We start from the raw sequence: 16,856 nt of genomic DNA on the forward strand, positions 1-16,856 counted from the left end.
GACATCTGCTAAGCCCCCTCCACTGAGATACAATTGTTCCAAGCACTTCTGTGACTTCTCCCCACCCTCATCATCTCAGTGTAATGGAAAGGTGAATCAGTCTAGCTAGGGTAAGGCTCCCTGTTTCCCAAGAATTTCTCAATAGTCACCAAGTGGGGGAGGGATAGCATAATAATTATGCAAATAAACCCTCATGCTTGAGGCTCTGAGGTCCTAGTTCAATCTCTCTCTCACCACCACCAAACCAGAGCTGAGCAGTGCTCTCTGGAAAACAAACAGAAATGGAACCTGAAACTTCAGACTCAGGTAAGCAAGAGAACACTTATTTGGGAAAGATAATGAGATGGAAAACAAATAGGGGTCAGGCAGTGGTGCGGCAGGTTAAGCGCTCACATTACAGTGCACAAGAGCCTGGGTTCAAGCCCTTGGCCTCCACCGGCAGAGGGAAACCTACACAAGTGGCAAAGCAGGGCTGTAGGACTGTCTGTCTCCTTTTCCCTCTTGTAATTTCTCTCTGTCTCTATCCATAATAAATAAATAAAAATATTAAAAAAGAAGAAGAAGCTGGGTTAGAGGTGCCCAGATATGGGCCCAGGACTTTGTAAGTGAAGCAACAGCCATCCACTAGTTCCACTTCTGTATCCGGCCTGCTGAGCTAGCTGCATTTGTGTTTCAAAATGTGGAACTTCCTGCTGCTTTTTGAGTATAAAAGAGTGTCACTGCCTCCACCAGGGCTAGACCCTCTGGAGCAATCCAGGCCTACACCCACCAGTGCAATAAACCTCTCCTCGCTTTTGGCTCTTGGTCTCGTTACTGTGTCTGATTCTGGTGGTCTTACCCACATCACTACACACATACAGACACACGTGAGTCCCCTGAAAAGAGAGCAAGGGAGAAAGGGCAGAAGGGGCTGTTATATTTTGTGATTATAGGGCAGGCATACAGTGATTAATGGTTATTGCATAGGTGGTGTAGTCTTACATCGTTTATTGGTCTGCTAGGCAGGGGAGGGGGAAGGGGAAAAGGCGTCTGGGCCTTATGTGTTGACCATGAGATATTTTGTCTCTGGAGGATTCGTAGCCTGCAGCTGGTATTCATGTCCTTGTGGTCTTCTCTGCCTCCACACTCCACATTCCAGGCCTGCTCGCAGATACGTCTGCAAGGTCAACCTCAGGAAAGAAGTCATCCATTTTTCCCTGAACCTTTTAGCCTGCCCCTTACCTCAGTACTTCTGGGTGGTTCTGTGCCCTCCTGGCATAGCTGATATCCTCCTGCCCTCCACCTCAGAGCCCAAACTAATGGACCCACCTAACCATGCCAAGAGGACCCATCTAGCTTCTACCCCAGGAAGGTCTGACCTATTTGCACTGTCCATCACAGACCCATCACTAATGCCTAGGTTCAGGCAACCTTGCCTTCCTACACCCATACAGTCCAGAACATAATGTTGAAAGTTATATGAACAAGAAATTTCAAAGTACAAAATAAAATCAGTTTCTCTATTCCTTAGGGACCAAGGGGTGGGGTGTTCTGGAAATTTTGATTGATGGATGGATTGATTTTTGATAGAGAAAGAGGCATCAAAGCTTCTGTTAATGCAGTGGAGGCATGGCTTGAACCTGGGTCACACACATGGCAAAGCAGCATACTATCCAGGTGAACTATTTCACCACCAGATTATTTTTATCTTTTAAAAAATTTTAATATCTTTATTGATTGGATACAGACAGCCAGAAATCGAGAGGGGAGGAGGGAATAGTCACCTGCAGCCCTGCTTCACTACTCGCAAAGCTTTCCCCCTGCAGGTAGGGCCCAGGGACTCGAACCCGGATCCTTTTGCACTGTAACATGTCGCTCAACCAGGTGCGCCACCAACCAGCCCTGCTGATTATTATTATTTTTAAATATTTATTTTATTTATTCCCTTTTGTTGCCCTTGTTTTATTGTTGTAGTTATTATTGTTGTTGTCGTTGTTGGATAGGACAGAGAGAAATGGAGAGAGGAGGGGAAGACAGAGAGGGGGAGAGAAAGACAGACACCTGCAGACCTGCTTCACCGCCTGTGAAGCGACTCCCCTGCAGGTGGGGAGCCGGGGTTCGAACCGGGATCCTTATGCCGGTCCTTGTGCTTTGCGCCACCTGCGCTTAACCCACTGCGCTACAGCCCGACTCCCGATTATTTTTTTAACCACAACACTATTCAGCTCTGTTTTATGGTGGTGCTGGGGAGGGACTGAATCTGGGATGTCTGGTGCCTCAGGCGTAAAAGTCTTTTGGCTATTGCTGGTGTGATCTCTCTGACCCAAAGTCATCAGTTTTTCACCTGGAGGGGGATGAGTGTAGCAAGCTATGCCCACTGGCCTACCTTTTCACAGCACAAGCATTTCAAAGGGCTATCATTGGGAAGTGGGGAAAGGGAGCCAGTGAGGACATTCCAGAATACCAGTAGCAACCAGTTCTCCCAGTCCCTACTTGGGTCTAACAAGATGAGTACAGACAGGCCTTCCTGCTGGTGGAAATAAGCTCCCTCCTTAGGGTCCTAGATTGCAATGGCCCTTCACTGAGCTGCTGAGATCCTCCAGAAATCCTGCCACTTTTTAAAAATTTCTTTATTGGGGGGTTAATGGTTTACAGTCGACAGCAAAATACAATAGTTTGTACATGCATAACATTTCCCAGTTTTCCAGATAACGACACAAACCCTACTAGGTCCTCCTCTGCCATCATGTTCCAGGGCCTGAACCCTCCCCCCATCCCAGAATCTTTTACTTTAGTGCAATACATCAACTCCAGTCAAAGTTCTGCTTAGTGATTTCCCTTATGATCTTGATTTTCAACTTCTATGAGTGAGATCATCCCATATTCATCCTTCTGTTTCTGACTTAACTCCCTTAACATGATTCCTTCAGCTCCATCCCAGATGGGCTGAAAATGGTGAAGTCACCGTTTTTAATAGCTGAGTAGTATTCCATTGTGTATATAGACCACAACTTGCTCAGCCACTCATCTGTTATTGGACATCTGGGTTAATTCCAGGTTCTGGCTATTACAAATTGCACTACTATGAACACAGGTGTACACAAATCTTTTTGGATGGGTGTGTTTGGTTCCTTAGGATATATCCCCAGGAGAGGAATTGCAGGGTCATAGGGTAGGTCCATTGCTAACCTTCTGAGAGTTCTCCAGACAGATCTCCACAGAGGTTGGACCAATTGACATTCCCACCAGCAGTGCAGGAGGGTTCCTTTGTCCCCACAGCCTCTCCAGTATTTGTTGCTGCTACCTTTCCTGACGTATGACATTCTCACAGGAGTGAAATGGTATCTCATTGTTGTGTTTTCCTGCCACTTTTTATCCATATTGGAAAATGTGTTTCCATATATTCAGGGGAAGGCATCCCACAGGCCAGCTCTGCCTTTTTGCACTGTACCTCACTCTCCCATACACATTCTTCTTCCTATTCTTCTTCTTCTTAATGGTTCTCTACCAACTCCCCCCCCCCTTTAATATTTATTATTAGATAGAGACAGAGAAAAATTGAGAGGGTTGGGGAGATAGAGAAAGAGACAGAGACACCTGCAGCCCTGCTTCACCACTCATGAAGCTTTCCCCCTGCAGGTAGGGGAACAAGGGCCTTGAACCCGGGTCCTTGAGCATAGTCATGTGCACGCTTAACCAGGTGCGCCACTGCCTGGCTCCCTTACCCATACACATTCCAAATTGAGCACAGAGGTGCAAGAACCCCAACATTTAACAGGGCGTTACTTCTTCCAGAACTACATTTCCCGGCAGGTCTGAAAGCGTCCCGCGGACATGCGGGTGAGCCACGCCTCATCAGGGACAGAGCAGTAGGAGGAGGGCGGAGCCCCGAGGAGGCTGGCGGGCCCGGGAGTCTGGAGCTGAGCCCAGTGGCCGGAGAAAGGCGGGGCCTCAAGACCACGTGCCACTGTGAGAGGAGGAGCCGGGCGCTAGGGGCGGGGCTGAGCAGGCCGGGGGCGGGGCTGACGAGGGCCCCAGCTGTTCCCAGAGAGACAACGCTGATGACTACTCCACTTGGGATAGCTTGGAGGGATCTGCAGAAACCTGCCTTCACCTCCCCATTTCTGGGGTCACTGCCGTGAGTGAGCTTTGCGGGGAGGTCTGGGGACGGGGGGCGTTGATAAGGCAGCACACTTGCTAAACTTTCACTCCCACCCATGAGTGTATGGGCAAAGCCTGGTCACCCTGACCCCCTCCTGGAGCCGCAGTTCCCAGTAGGAAACCAGCCCCTTGATCTGTTTGTCCCTCCGGACAATGTAGTTGTGGGGCCGGGTGCTGGGGGTGCATGGATGCCGAGTCTTACAGACTTGTAGGCACAGCCAACTCGATCCCTACCCCCACCCACATCCCGTCGCTGGGAGGGCAGGGAGATGCCCCGGATCGGGTTGCTTTGACATTTCCACTCCCTGGGATTTGTGCTCGACAAAACGGCTTAGCTTGGAATGGCCTCCCTCCGTTGAACTGGGCTCTCTTCCTCAGACAGTGGTCTGCCAAGACTGAGGTGCGGACAGACTTGGCTGGGGCAGACCCTACCTGCCCACATTAGCCTGTGTTTGACCAGGTGGTGCAGGCGGTAGATTGCAAAGGTCTCTAGGACAATGTTAACACTGCAGCCTCAGTCTCTACACACGCACACGCACACGCACACACACACACCTCTGGCACCAGATACCATTAAAAAAAAAGTCCTTTCCTATTCCTCAAAGAACTTTCCTGCTTTCCTGGAGCAAATAGTAGCACCAATCCTTGAAAAGATAAACCTCCCCCAAATAGAAAATGTGTTTCTGTGTCTCAGTGTTTTGGCCACAAAACTCCTTTTCTTTGCTGCATTCAGACAGCTCATCTCCCATCTCCTAAACCTTATGCTGTGGAAGGTTAAGTTGTGATTTTGGATCTAAGCAGCTTTGCTATCTGGGGAACTTCAAACAAGTCTCTTTTTCTTTTTCTTTTATTTTTTTTTTCTATTTATAAAAAGGAAACATTGACAAAACCATAGGATAAGAGGGGTACAACTCCACACAATTCCCACCATCAGAACTCAGAACTCAGCATCTCATCCCCTTCCCTGATAGCTTTCCTATTCTTTTTTTAAAAATTATTTATTTTCCCTTTTGTTGCCCTTGTTTTTTGTTGTAGTTGTAGTTATTATTGTTGTTGTCATTGATGTCGTCATTGTTAGATAGGACAAAGAGAAATGATGAGAGGAGCGGAAGACAGAGAAGGGAGAGAAAGACAGACACCTGCAGACCTGCTTCACCACCTGTGAAGCGAACCCCCTGCAGGTGGGGAGCCAGGGGCTCAAATCGGGATCCTTTTGCCGGTCCTTGCGCTTCGTGCCATGTGCCACAGCCCGGACTCCCAGCTTTCCTATTCTTTATCCATCTGGGAGTATGGACTCAGGGTCATTGTGGGATGCAGAAGGTGGAAGGTCTGGCTTCTGTAATTGCTTCCCCGCTGCACATGGGCATTGACAGGTTGATCCATACTCCCAGCCTGTCTCTTTCCCTAGTGGGGAAGGGCTCTGGGGAAGCGGGGGCTCCAGGATATATTGGTGGGGTTGTCTGTCCAGGGAAGTCTGGTAGGCATCATAGTAGCATCTGGAACCTGGTGTGGCTGAAAAGAAAGTTAACATATAAAGGCAAACAAATTGTTGACTATCTTTTTTTTTTTTTTTAACAAGTCTCTTTTACTGTTTGAGTCAGGACTTCCTCATCTGTAAAATGTGCATATAGTTATGCCTTTTGTTTGACATTATTGTTAGTGCTGGGTGTTGTGGCAGCATTTGGAGCCCACCATGAGGCTGCAAGGACTGCAGATGCCCTGGTCCAGCAGGATGCTGGGGTGAGTGCCCAGGGCTGTGGGCTCCTATTCTTCATCAGAAAATCTCATAATCCTAGAACCTTAAGGTTCCTAGAACCTAAGTGTTGGAAAAGGCTTTTGAGATCGCCATGATGGCCTCTCCATGTCTCCAAGGCTTGTGAGAGGGACTATGTTAATAAGAAAGGGGTTTTGTTGTTTGTTTTGTTTTTAGATTGATTTAATCAAGATAATTCACCTGGAAAGGCACTTGCTTTGCCATATGCATGACTTAGGTTTGAGTCCCAGGGAATCTGAATCCGATGGGAATACTATAGCACTGGGGGATACTGTGGTGCTATGGTGTGTGTGTGCCCTCCCCACACCCCAGTGATGACAAAAACTAGAAGGAAAAAAATAAAACATTGATTTCACATGAGATAAAATTTTACATAAAAGAGAGAGAGAGAAGCCAGAACACCATTGCTACATGTGACAACAAGTCCTGCACTGCACTAGCTGAGCTATTTCCCTGGCTGAAAGTTCTGTGGATAAGTTTTCTCTATCCTATTCAGATATGGACACCTTTGCAATATTCCCTGTCTATCCTGAACAGGGCCTTGATTGACTTGAATGAATGAACTTAAGTGTACAGCAGGTGTGGTGTGAGCTTCTCTTAAGGTCTGCTTAGCTAGAAGACATCAGCTTAAGGATTTTCTCTGCATTTTTTTCAGGATGGCTTTCCTAGCCTGTACTTACAGGAAGGGGGGGTCTAGAATGGGGTGGGGTGGGGTGGGGGATTCTGAAGTTGAGTTGTGTTGGCTGAGAAGGTGTAAGAGGCTGTTTCAAACCAGCTGGAAGTTAGGGAGTTGATGGGAGGGGAATGCAGAGCGAATGAGACCCTGAAATAGCACCTCCACAAGTAAGCTATCTATTATCAACTTCTGGAATTAAAACTCTGATCTGCACCTGGCATTCTTCACAGTCTTGTCAGTGGTTTGGTGGGGGGAGGTGAGCAGCCTGAGCAGTTCTAGCATCTCCTTGAAAGTCACTGGAGACTTAGACAGTGGCATCTGGGAGGAGACTAATTACTGTTTGTCAGTCTCCCTCTGCTCTTTACCACCCCCCCCCCTTTCCACTGATGCAGATGGGCAGTCCACTAGCTGGCAGTGGCTATGTCTGTGTGTGTATCTGGCTAGTGTCATTGCTTTGTTGGACTTTGTATTGGGGCTGGGACAGGAAGGGTCAGTGGCCTTGTGGCAGAAAATTGGGACATACACCTCCCCCAAAGAGTGTTCTCTTGCATTCATATCTGGATGTTTAGCACATAGTGAGTGAGGCTGGGTGGGTGGGTGAGTGAGGGGAAAGGGTATGAGGGTCTGATCCCCAGAGAGTGCTTATAGGTGAAGGATCAACACTGCCCAAGTGGGAGTGAGTGGAGTCGAAAGCAGGTGGCCTGAAGGATTTAGGTTAGGGAGGGAATGAACCTGGCAGTCATAGTATAAGCTTGTCTGAAAATGGAATCAGAGGAGCAGGCAAGGCCATGCTATGCTTTAGCCTCAATACAAAGGTTATATTTATGAACCTTCATGAGGGTCATAAGCAATTCTGCAAGCTAGGGATAGATGTGGTCTGACAAGTGCCATAGGAAGATCACTGTGGTTGCTGTGAGCAGAAGGTATTGGAGGGGGAAAAGGTGGTAGCAGAGAAGCCTGTTGAGAATGTGTTACAACAATACAGGGTAGAAAAGACAATGCTTAAACTTCGCAGGAGTAGCAGAGCAATGGGTGAGAAGTAAAAACACAGCCTAGAGATAGCTGGCCCACAGATATGGTACTGAGAGCAGCACAGGAATATGGGCAGGGAAATGGACTTAGTAATGAACTTAGTCTGAGAGCAGAGAGTAGAGACTGAGAGCAAAGACAGGGAGATCTGAAAAGCCACCATGACCCTCAGGCCTAGCTCCTGAGCTCAGCCCTAATGTCCAAACCCAGCCCTGTCTTCCTCCAAACAAGGCCCTAGTACTAAGTCTGGCTTTGACTATTTAGCCTCCAGATTTAATCTGCCTATTGACTCAAGATTAAATTCCAAGCCTGAGCTGTTTGCCTCCCTTTTCTCCTCTCTCCCTCGGGGGATGAAGTAGTCAGCCTACAACTTGGTTCTAAGGCTTAAGAATTTGGATGGAGGGCAGAGGGTAGGTAGCATAACATGGTTATGCAAACAGACCCTCATGCTTGAGACTCTAAAGTCCAGGTCTGTCCCCCGCACCACCATAAGCCAGAGCTGAACAGTGCTCTGGTAACAAACAAACAAACAAACAAACAAAAAAAACACACACACACCTCATTGCTGTGGTCTCTTTCACACTCTCTCTGCCTATAAATAAATTGACTCCCCCCTCCCCCACTGCCATCCTACCCCCTGGCTGCCACCGTTGCTGCCACTTCTCTGGGAAACTAGGTCCTCTCCAAGTCTTCCCTTTCCCTTCGGTCTGAACTCTTCAACATGATTCTCGGAGCCTGCCTTATTATGTGATCCTGAATAGCCCCCGATCCTGTTTGGGTTTGTTCCTCCACAGGAAAGTGGGGTTGCCCGTCATCTACCCACTCCCATTGAGTTCTAAGTGGAGGCAAGTATTAGATCTAGGAAAGAGTAGGTGGATAGCATAATGGTTATGTAAAAAGACTCTCATGCCTGTGGCTCCAATGTCCCAGGTTCAAACCCCAGCACCACCATGAGCCAGGAGCTGAGTTGTGCTCTGGTGTGTGTGTGTGGGGGGGGGGTGTCCTTATGCCCCTGGCCCTAAGCACCTTCAGAAATCTTTCTTGCTGTAGCAAATGAAAATACTATGAAATGCTAAAGTTTAGTTCTACTTCATTTTATTTTCCTTTCCAGACCCAGGCAGGCCAAGTTCTAATGGGTTTTGTCTGGTGGTCCCACTGCCTAGCCCTTCTTTAACTGGACACGAATGCCCCAGGACCCTCAGGAGAACAGCCACATCCATCCCCGCCGCCGTGGCCGCCCCAAGAGCCACACAGACCATCAGATCCCAGAGGCCATCCCAGCAGCAGCCATGTACACCTTTCTGCCTGACAACTTTTCTCCTGCCAAGCCCAAGCCGTCCAAAGAGTTGAAGCCACTGCTGCTCTCCGCGCTGCTGGGGCTGCTGCTGGTGCTGTCGGCGGTGGTGGCCTGGTGCTACTACAGCGCCTCCCTGCGCAAGGCGGAGCGTCTGCGCGCGGAGCTGCTGGACCTCAACAGCGGCGGCTTCTCCATCCGCAACCAGAAGGGCGAGCAGGTCTTCCGCCTGGCCTTCCGCTCGGGGGCGCTGGACCTCGACTCCTGCAGCCGCGAGGGCGCCCGGCTCCACTGCTCTCGCACGGCGGACGCGCGCCCCCTGCACTTCTTCATCCAGACGGTGCGGCCCAAGGACACGGTCATGTGCTACCGCGTGCGCTGGGAGGAGGAGAGCCCGGGGTGCACGGTGGAGCACGCCATGTTCCTGGGCGACGCCGGCGCGCACTGGTACGGAGGCGCGGAGATGAGGACGCAGCACTGGCCCATCCGCCTGGACGGCCAGCAGGAGCCGCAGCCCTTCATCACCAGCGACGTCTACTCCTCCGACTCCGCCTTTGGAGGCATCCTGGAGCGCTACTGGCTGTCGTCGCGGGCCGCGGCCATCAAGGTCAATGACTCGGTGCCCTTCCACCTGGGCTGGAACGGCACGGAGCGCTCGCTGCGGCTGCAGGCGCGCTACCACCGCACGCCCTACAAGCCTCCCGCCGGCCGCTCGGCGGCGCCAGAGCTCAGCTACCGCGTGTGCGTCGGCTCGGACGTCACCTCCATCCACAAGTACATGGTCCGACGCTATTTCAACAAGCCGTCCAGGGTGCCCGCCCCGGAGACCTTCCGGGACCCCATCTGGTCCACGTGGGTGCTGTACGGGCGCGCCGTGGACCAGGACAAGGTGCTGCGTTTCGCCCAGCAGATCCGCCAGCACCGCTTCAACAGCAGCCACCTGGAGATCGACGACATGTACACGGCCGCCTACGGCGACTTCGACTTCGACGAGGTCAAGTTTCCCAACGCCAGCAACATGTTCGGCCGCCTGCGCGAAGCCGGCTTCAGCGTGACGCTCTGGGTGCACCCCTTCGTCAACTACAACTCCTCGCGCTTCGGGGAGGGCGTGGAGCGGGAGCTGTTCGTGCGGGAGCCCAGCGGGCGGCTGCCCGCGCTGGTGCGCTGGTGGAATGGCATCGGCGCCGTGCTCGACTTCACGCGCCCCGAGGCCCGCGACTGGTTCTCCGGGCACCTGCGGCAGCTGCGCTCCCGCTACGGCGTGGCCTCCTTCAAGTTCGACGCCGGCGAGGTCAGCTATCTGCCCCGCGACTTCAGCACCTACCGGCCGCTGCCCGACCCCAGCGTGTGGAGCCGGCGCTACACCGAGATGGCGCTGCCCTTCTTCTCCATGGCCGAGGTCCGCGTGGGCTACCAGTCCCAGAACATCTCCTGCTTCTTCCGCCTGATCGACCGCGACTCGCTGTGGGGCTACGATCTCGGCCTGCGCTCCGTCATCCCGGCCGTGCTCACCATCAGCATGCTGGGCTACCCCTTCATCCTGCCCGACGTGGTGGGGGGCAACGCGGTGGCCGAGCGCACGGCGGGCGGCGGCGCGGTGCCGGAGCGCGAGCTCTACGTGCGCTGGCTGGAGGTGGCCGCCTTCATGCCGGCCATGCAGTTCTCCGTGCCCCCCTGGCAGTACGACGCCGAGGTGGTGGCCATCGCGCGCAAGTTCGCGGAGCTCAGGGCCTCGCTGGTGGCGCCGCTGCTGCTGGAGCTGGCTGGGGAGGTCACCGACACCGGCGACCCCATCGTGCGCCCGCTCTGGTGGATCGCGCCCGGGGACGAGACCGCGCACCGCACGGACTCGCAGTTCCTCATCGGGGACACGCTGCTGGTGGCGCCCGTGCTGGAGCCCGGCAAGCAGGAACGTGATGTCTACCTGCCCGCCGGCAAGTGGCGCAGCTATAAGGGCGAGCTCTTTGACAAGACGCCAGTGCTGCTCACTGATTACCCCGTGGACCTGGACGAGGTGGCCTACTTTATCTGGGTATCCTGACCCTGCCCGGGACCCAGGAACCCCACAGTGCTAACCTCAGCCCTTATGCAGTCCATCACTAGCACACTGTGTCTCCCCAGAAAGTACCCCCACCTCTACACCCACCCTCAAAGTGGGTGCTGGCTTAAGTGTGCTCTGTAGGGCCAGGGGTGGGGGTGGGAGGCGCTGGAGTGACTTTCCACTTTAAGTCACAATCCTGGCAGCCCAGTGTTGGCTTCATTCTCATCTTAGGGGTGATGGAGAGAAAGAGAGCACTCAAGGTGGGAATGGTTAGCTCTCTGCCGGATACTGGCTGTTAAGCTTTTAAAAGCACACAGGGAGAAACCTTTGTGGTGGCTTGCATGGTCCTTCTGAGGTGAGACAGTCCTTTTACTGTTCCCCTAATAGCTTCCTGACACTTAGAAAAGGAATATTCTTGGTGTTGAAAGCCAAAGCCAGGATTCCCAGTACTGGCCTAAACTGTACCTGACTTGGTCCCACCTCATCTGGCAAGAAGTGCTTGGCTAACTGACAAGGAGGCAGGAAGGTCCCTCTTAGAGAATAGAAGACTGGGCTTAGCATGGAACCATCATCATTGTCCCTCATTTGTGAAGAAATTTTTTTTGTTTTTTTGCCTCCAGGGCTATTGCTGGAGCTGGGTGCCAGTGCCTGCACTATGAATACACTGCTCCTGGAGGCCATTTTCCCCATTTTTGTTGCCATTGTTGTCATTGCAGTTTGATAGGATAGAGAGAAATGGAGAGAGGAGGGGAAGACAGAGAGGGAGAAAGAAAGATAGACATCTGCAGACCTGTTTAACTGCTTGCGAAGGACCCCTCTGCAGGTGGGGAGGGGGGGGTGCGGGGGACGACTCTAACTGGGATCCTTACTCCAGTCTTTGCACTTTACCCCATGTGCACTTAACCCGTTGCACTACTGCCTGGCCCCCTGTGAAGAGTCTTCTAACACTGCACTGACTCATCTGTATATATGCATGGACTCCACCTTGTCCCAGGGCCATAGCCTAGTGGGCAAGAACTTAAGGACTTTTACAACCACATAGGCAAGAATTGGTGCCTTAAGAACCTGTGGGGCGGGGGTGGAAGAGTGCAGGCCTAGTGTCTGTGGATCTATGGAATGAACACATTCCTGAGGCTTGAGAAACTTGGAAGGAGGGGCTTAGGGTTTTTCTTATTGTTAAGGTTTTGATTACTGAGCCACTATCTCCCAGATGACCTCCCCAGGACTCTGAGTGTTCCTGGTAGGAAATCAACAACTCTTTTAAGATTTCTCAGCTGCCTCCTCCACGCACATATGGCAGGGGTGTTGCCTAAAAGAGGATGCTGTTCTTATTCTGGTAGTGGATCGCTTTAGCACATGGACTGCACGTACACATTAGTAACCTGCAAATGCACACCAAGAGCAAGGCCTTCCAGTTTAGTTATTTTTCTTTTCATCCTGAGTCAGGATGGATTTTTCCTGACTTTGCAGCTGAATCTGAGGAAGGAGTGGTTTGTCTAAGGAGAGGTGGGGGAGAGGAGGTGGGAAACAGGGCTCACCCACCCTTAACAGCTTGGACAATAGTCCGTCTCTTAGCCCTTAGACAATGCATCCCTATGTCTGTTCCTCTACCCCTCTACTTACTCAGTTTGAAGAATTCCTGGTGAAGTTCTGGGGCTCTCACAGTCCTCTTTTGAACACTAAATCCCCCACTCTTCTGCAAGCTGTGTGTAAGTTGCTTAACTTTGATAAGTCTCCGTGTCCGTATAGGTGGATGGGGATAAAAATGCCTACCTCCCAGGTTGTTGTGGGAATTATAAGCACAGATTATATTAAAGTGCCTGGCACAAGTAGGTGCTCAATAAAAATCAGCTATGATAATACTATTTCTTGTTAGTTTTAAAGATGTATCTATTTATTTATGAGGAAGAGAACCAGAGCATCACTCTGGCATGTGCACTGCTTTGAACTTAAGGACCTCATACCTAGGTGATGCCAACCACCTCCTGGGTCACACTGTTTCTTTCTTTCCTTCTTTCTTCCTTTTCTTAAACATGCACATGTACACCCCAGTGATTTCACCAGCTCCCAGGTCAGCTGACTTTTCAAGGTCTGCCTGTGACACACTCTTCTGAAGCCTTTGCACTTAGCAGCCAGTTGAGAGCTAAGCTTGTAACTCAAAGAACACTGTGGTCCAGGAGTGATATCTGAAGGTGGGATGTCAGAATCCAAGATTCCTGGGTACCTAGGAGGTGGGGAGTAACTAGAATTAGCTTTCCTCTCCGTGTGTGTGTGTGTGTGTGTGTGTGTGTGTGTGTGTGTGTGTGATAGAGAGAGAGAGAGAGAACAGCAGCCACTAATCCATACTCATTGATGGCCTTCCCTAGGCCCAGGCCTCAGCCTTTGCTGTGGAGTAACTGTGGATGACGTCAGGCTGAACCTTGAAAAAGTCCTAAATGTCTGGAGAACATAGCACATATTTGACCCTACAGCTTTCTTTTCTTCTTCTTTGATTTTTTAAATTATCTTTATTTATTTGCTAGAGATATCCGGAAATGGAAAGGAAGGGAGATAGACAAGAGGGAGAGAGACATTTGGACCCTATCACTTTCTATGCAACTTGAAGTCAATTTCTAACCTCTGGAGTCTCAAGCTTCTTTTTCTTCTCTTTATTTTTTGCTGCTAGAGCTTTGTACCTGTGTGATTCCACTGCTCCTAGTAGACTTCTTTTTTTTTCTGGTAGAGGATGAGAAAAAGATAGAGAGAGAAGGAGAGAAACCCCAGCACCTCTCCACCGCTTGTGAAGCTTCCCCTTTGTATGATGTTCCAATGTGGTGACTAGGGGCTCAAACTTGGGTCCTAGTACATGGTAAATCTTACACTCTACTGGGTGATCTATTTCCTCAGGATTTTTTTTTTCCTTAAAAAGAAATATCTAGGTTTCATCAAGAAGTGTCTGTAGAGCACTTAGTCATAGCCTAAGGGCTTGCTCAGCAGATGGTGATGCCTACGGACTCTGACTATATAAACAGACTCTAAACTACATGAAGTTTAAAATGCACTTCTTCAGGCACACTGACCACCTTTCAAGTGTTCAAAAGCCACATGTAACTAGTAACTCATATCCAGGCAGCAAAGGTTGCAGAATATTTCAGTAGTTGCAGAAATCTCCGCAGGGCAACTCCGAACCAAGCAGTGTGTGCTGAGATGGCAATGGAAAGGATGAAGTTAACAGTCGGGCCTAAGCAGCATGGCGTGGAGGAGGACGTGCTCCCTTGAGAAGGACAATGAGGCAGGCAGCAGTGTCTAAATGGGACAGAGGGGAGTCGGGTGTTAGCGCAGTGGGTTAAGCGCACGTGACGCAAAGCATAAGGACCAGTGTAAGGATCCCGGTTCGAGCCCCAGGCTCCCCACCTGCAGGGGAGTTGTTTCACAAGTGGTGAAGCAGGTCTGCAGGTGTCTCTCTTCCCCCTCTCTGTCCTCTCTCCATTTCTCTCTGTCCTATCCAACAATAATAATAACTACAACAATAAAACAACAAGGGCATCAAAGGAGAGTAAATAAATATTTCAAAAAAAAATTTTAAAAAAGGGGGTCGGGCGGTGGCGCAGTGGGTTAAGCGCACGTGGCGCAAAGCGCAGGGACCGGTGTAAGGATCCCGGTTCGAGCCCCGGGCTCCCCACCTGCAGGGGAGTCACTTCACAGGCGGTGAAGCAGGTCTGCAGGTGTCTATCTTTCTCTCCCCCTCTCTTTCTGTCTTCCCCTCCTCTCTCCATTTCTCTCTGTCCTATCCAACAACAAAGCAACTCAACAATGGCAATAATAACCACAACGAGACGGCAACAAAAAGGGGGGAAAATGGCCTCCAGGAGCGTGGATTCATGGTGCAGGCACCAAGCCCAGCAATAACCGTGGAGGAAAAAAAAATTTTTTTAAAAATAAATGGGGCAGGGGTCTGAGCTGTGCCAGTGAGCCATGTCAGCGAGCCAGTGAGGGTGCTGGGGCAAGGCCAAAGGGAAGACTGCCCTTGTCTGGCCCAATTCCAGGGAACTGGCCCTTGGCTCGTGAACTGATTTCTAATCTGGCTTCTTTGATTGACCTCATTAATCACAAAAGCACAAATGAACAAACAATTTCTGAGTGAGGAGGGTACTGGCCTGAGGTGACGTAGAAAGTTAGTAACCAACACTAGAACTCGGTGCTCTGCATCCAAGGCCCCTGGGTCTCCCCCCCCCAGCATTCTCTACCTCTCTGTGGCATGTCCCAGCACCAGGCTCTACACCTCCAAGGATGAAGAAATGGATAAAATGTGTGTCTCCAAAGTTGACCCCTTACAGACCTGATTCTCAACCAAGAAGTGTTTCCACTTCCTCCATTGACACCAGAGAGAGAGAGTTATAGAAGTTGGGGTGTGGGTGGAAGGCTGAAAAGGCAGGGACCAGAAGAAAGAACTGGGCCTTAGTGACTGGGGGGAGGGGAGGGGAGGGGCAGGAGCTGGGCTGGAAGCTACCTCTACCCTTGTTCCCCAGATGCCAAGAACTCTGGGCTACTCAGCCCTGCCTAATCCCCCATTCCTGCCAGCACTTCTCGCACATTCCAAGGTTATCAGTCTGCACATCTGACTCGGGTGGGGGAAGGGCTGTCCCTATTCCCTTTCTGTGGCTCTTCCAGGAGCCTCACCAAGACCAGACTTCCTTTTTGGTCTCCATGATAGCAGTGAACGGTTGGTTGGGGTGGAAGGGGTGTGTGGGGTGTGTTATGGAGGAGTGGTGGGAAACGAACTTCCTTCTCCAGAGGTCATGGGGGCTGAGTGCCCACTGTAGGAAGATGGATTTAATGCCCCCCCCCACACACACACACACACACATACCCTGCCTTCTGTTACTCTTTGCAATCTGGGTCTATTTCTTTTTTCTTTTTTTTTTTTTTTTGCCTCCAGGGTTAATGCTGGGGCTCGTGCCTGCACTAGGAATCCACTGACCCTGGAGGCTATTTTTTCTCCTTTTTGTTTATCATTGTTGTGGTTGTTATTATGATGTTATTGCTGTCGTTGGATAGGACAGAGAGAAATGGAAAGAGAAGAAGACAGAGAGGGGGAGACAAAGATAGACACCTGCAGACCTGTTTCACCACCTGTGAAGCGACCCTGCTGCAGGTGCGGAGCCAGGGGCTCGAACTGGGATCCTTATGCCGGTCCTTGCACTTCATGCCATGTGCACTTAACCCACTGTGCTACCACTCACCCCCCCACTTCCTTTCCTTTTTTTTTTTTTTAAAGATTTTATTTATTTATTAGTGAGAAAGATAGGCAAAGAGAGAAAGAACCAGACATCATTCTGGCACATGTGCTGCTGGGGATCGAACTTAGGACCTCATGCTTGAGAGTCCAAAGCCTTATCACTGTGCCACCTCCCAGACCACCCCCCACTTCCTTTCTAGCCCCATTTGAATTGGCTAAAATTCCTAGGCAAGTCTAAGTCCCAAATAGGAGTTTTCTGGGATGTAAAGTGCCTCTAACCCTGACTGGTCCTGGAGCCAGTCTTTTGTTGGTCTCTCTCACCAAACTTGCCTTCTTTCTTTCTTTCTTTAATTTTTTATTATTGAATAGAGACAGAAACTGAGAGAGGGTGGGGAGAGATGGAGAGAGGCACCTGCAGCCCTGCTTCACCACTTGTGAAGCTTTGACCAGGGGCTTGAACTCAGGTCCTTGTGCACTGTAGTGTGTACGTTTAACCAGGTGCACCACCACCTTTTCTTTCTTTCTTTCTTTCTTTCTTTCTTTCTTTCTTTCTTTCTTTCTTTCTCTCTTCCTTTCACTCTTTCTTTTAAGATGTATTTATTTATTTATTTATTTTTCTTTCTTTTTCTTTCTCTCCTCTCTTTTTTTTCTATTTTTTTTATTGGGGAATTAATGTTTTACATT

At 50.4% G+C, this 16,856-nt stretch overlaps 1 protein-coding gene across 2 annotated transcripts; it reads left to right on the plus strand.

Annotated features, from left to right (window-relative positions):
- Positions 1–3,806: 3,806 nt before the first annotated feature.
- MYORG (myogenesis regulating glycosidase (putative)) lies at positions 3,807–12,819 on the plus strand. Of its 2 annotated transcripts, none has more exons than XM_060199267.1 (2): positions 3,807–3,948; positions 8,731–12,819. In XM_060199267.1, the coding sequence occupies exon 2, from the start codon at positions 8,804–8,806 to the stop codon at positions 10,952–10,954; it is 2,151 nt and encodes a 716-aa protein (XP_060055250.1). In that variant the 5' UTR covers positions 3,807–3,948; positions 8,731–8,803; the 3' UTR covers positions 10,955–12,819. The 2 variants fall into 2 exon arrangements, with proteins under 2 accessions (XP_060055250.1, XP_007522916.1); XM_007522854.3 differs by lacking the exon at positions 3,807–3,948 and adding an exon at positions 3,980–4,117.
- Positions 12,820–16,856: the final 4,037 nt, after the last annotated feature.

The sequence above is a fragment of the Erinaceus europaeus genome, chromosome 10, assembly GCF_950295315.1.
Source record: "Erinaceus europaeus chromosome 10, mEriEur2.1, whole genome shotgun sequence".
NCBI classification, from domain to species: Eukaryota; Metazoa; Chordata; class Mammalia; order Eulipotyphla; family Erinaceidae; genus Erinaceus; species Erinaceus europaeus.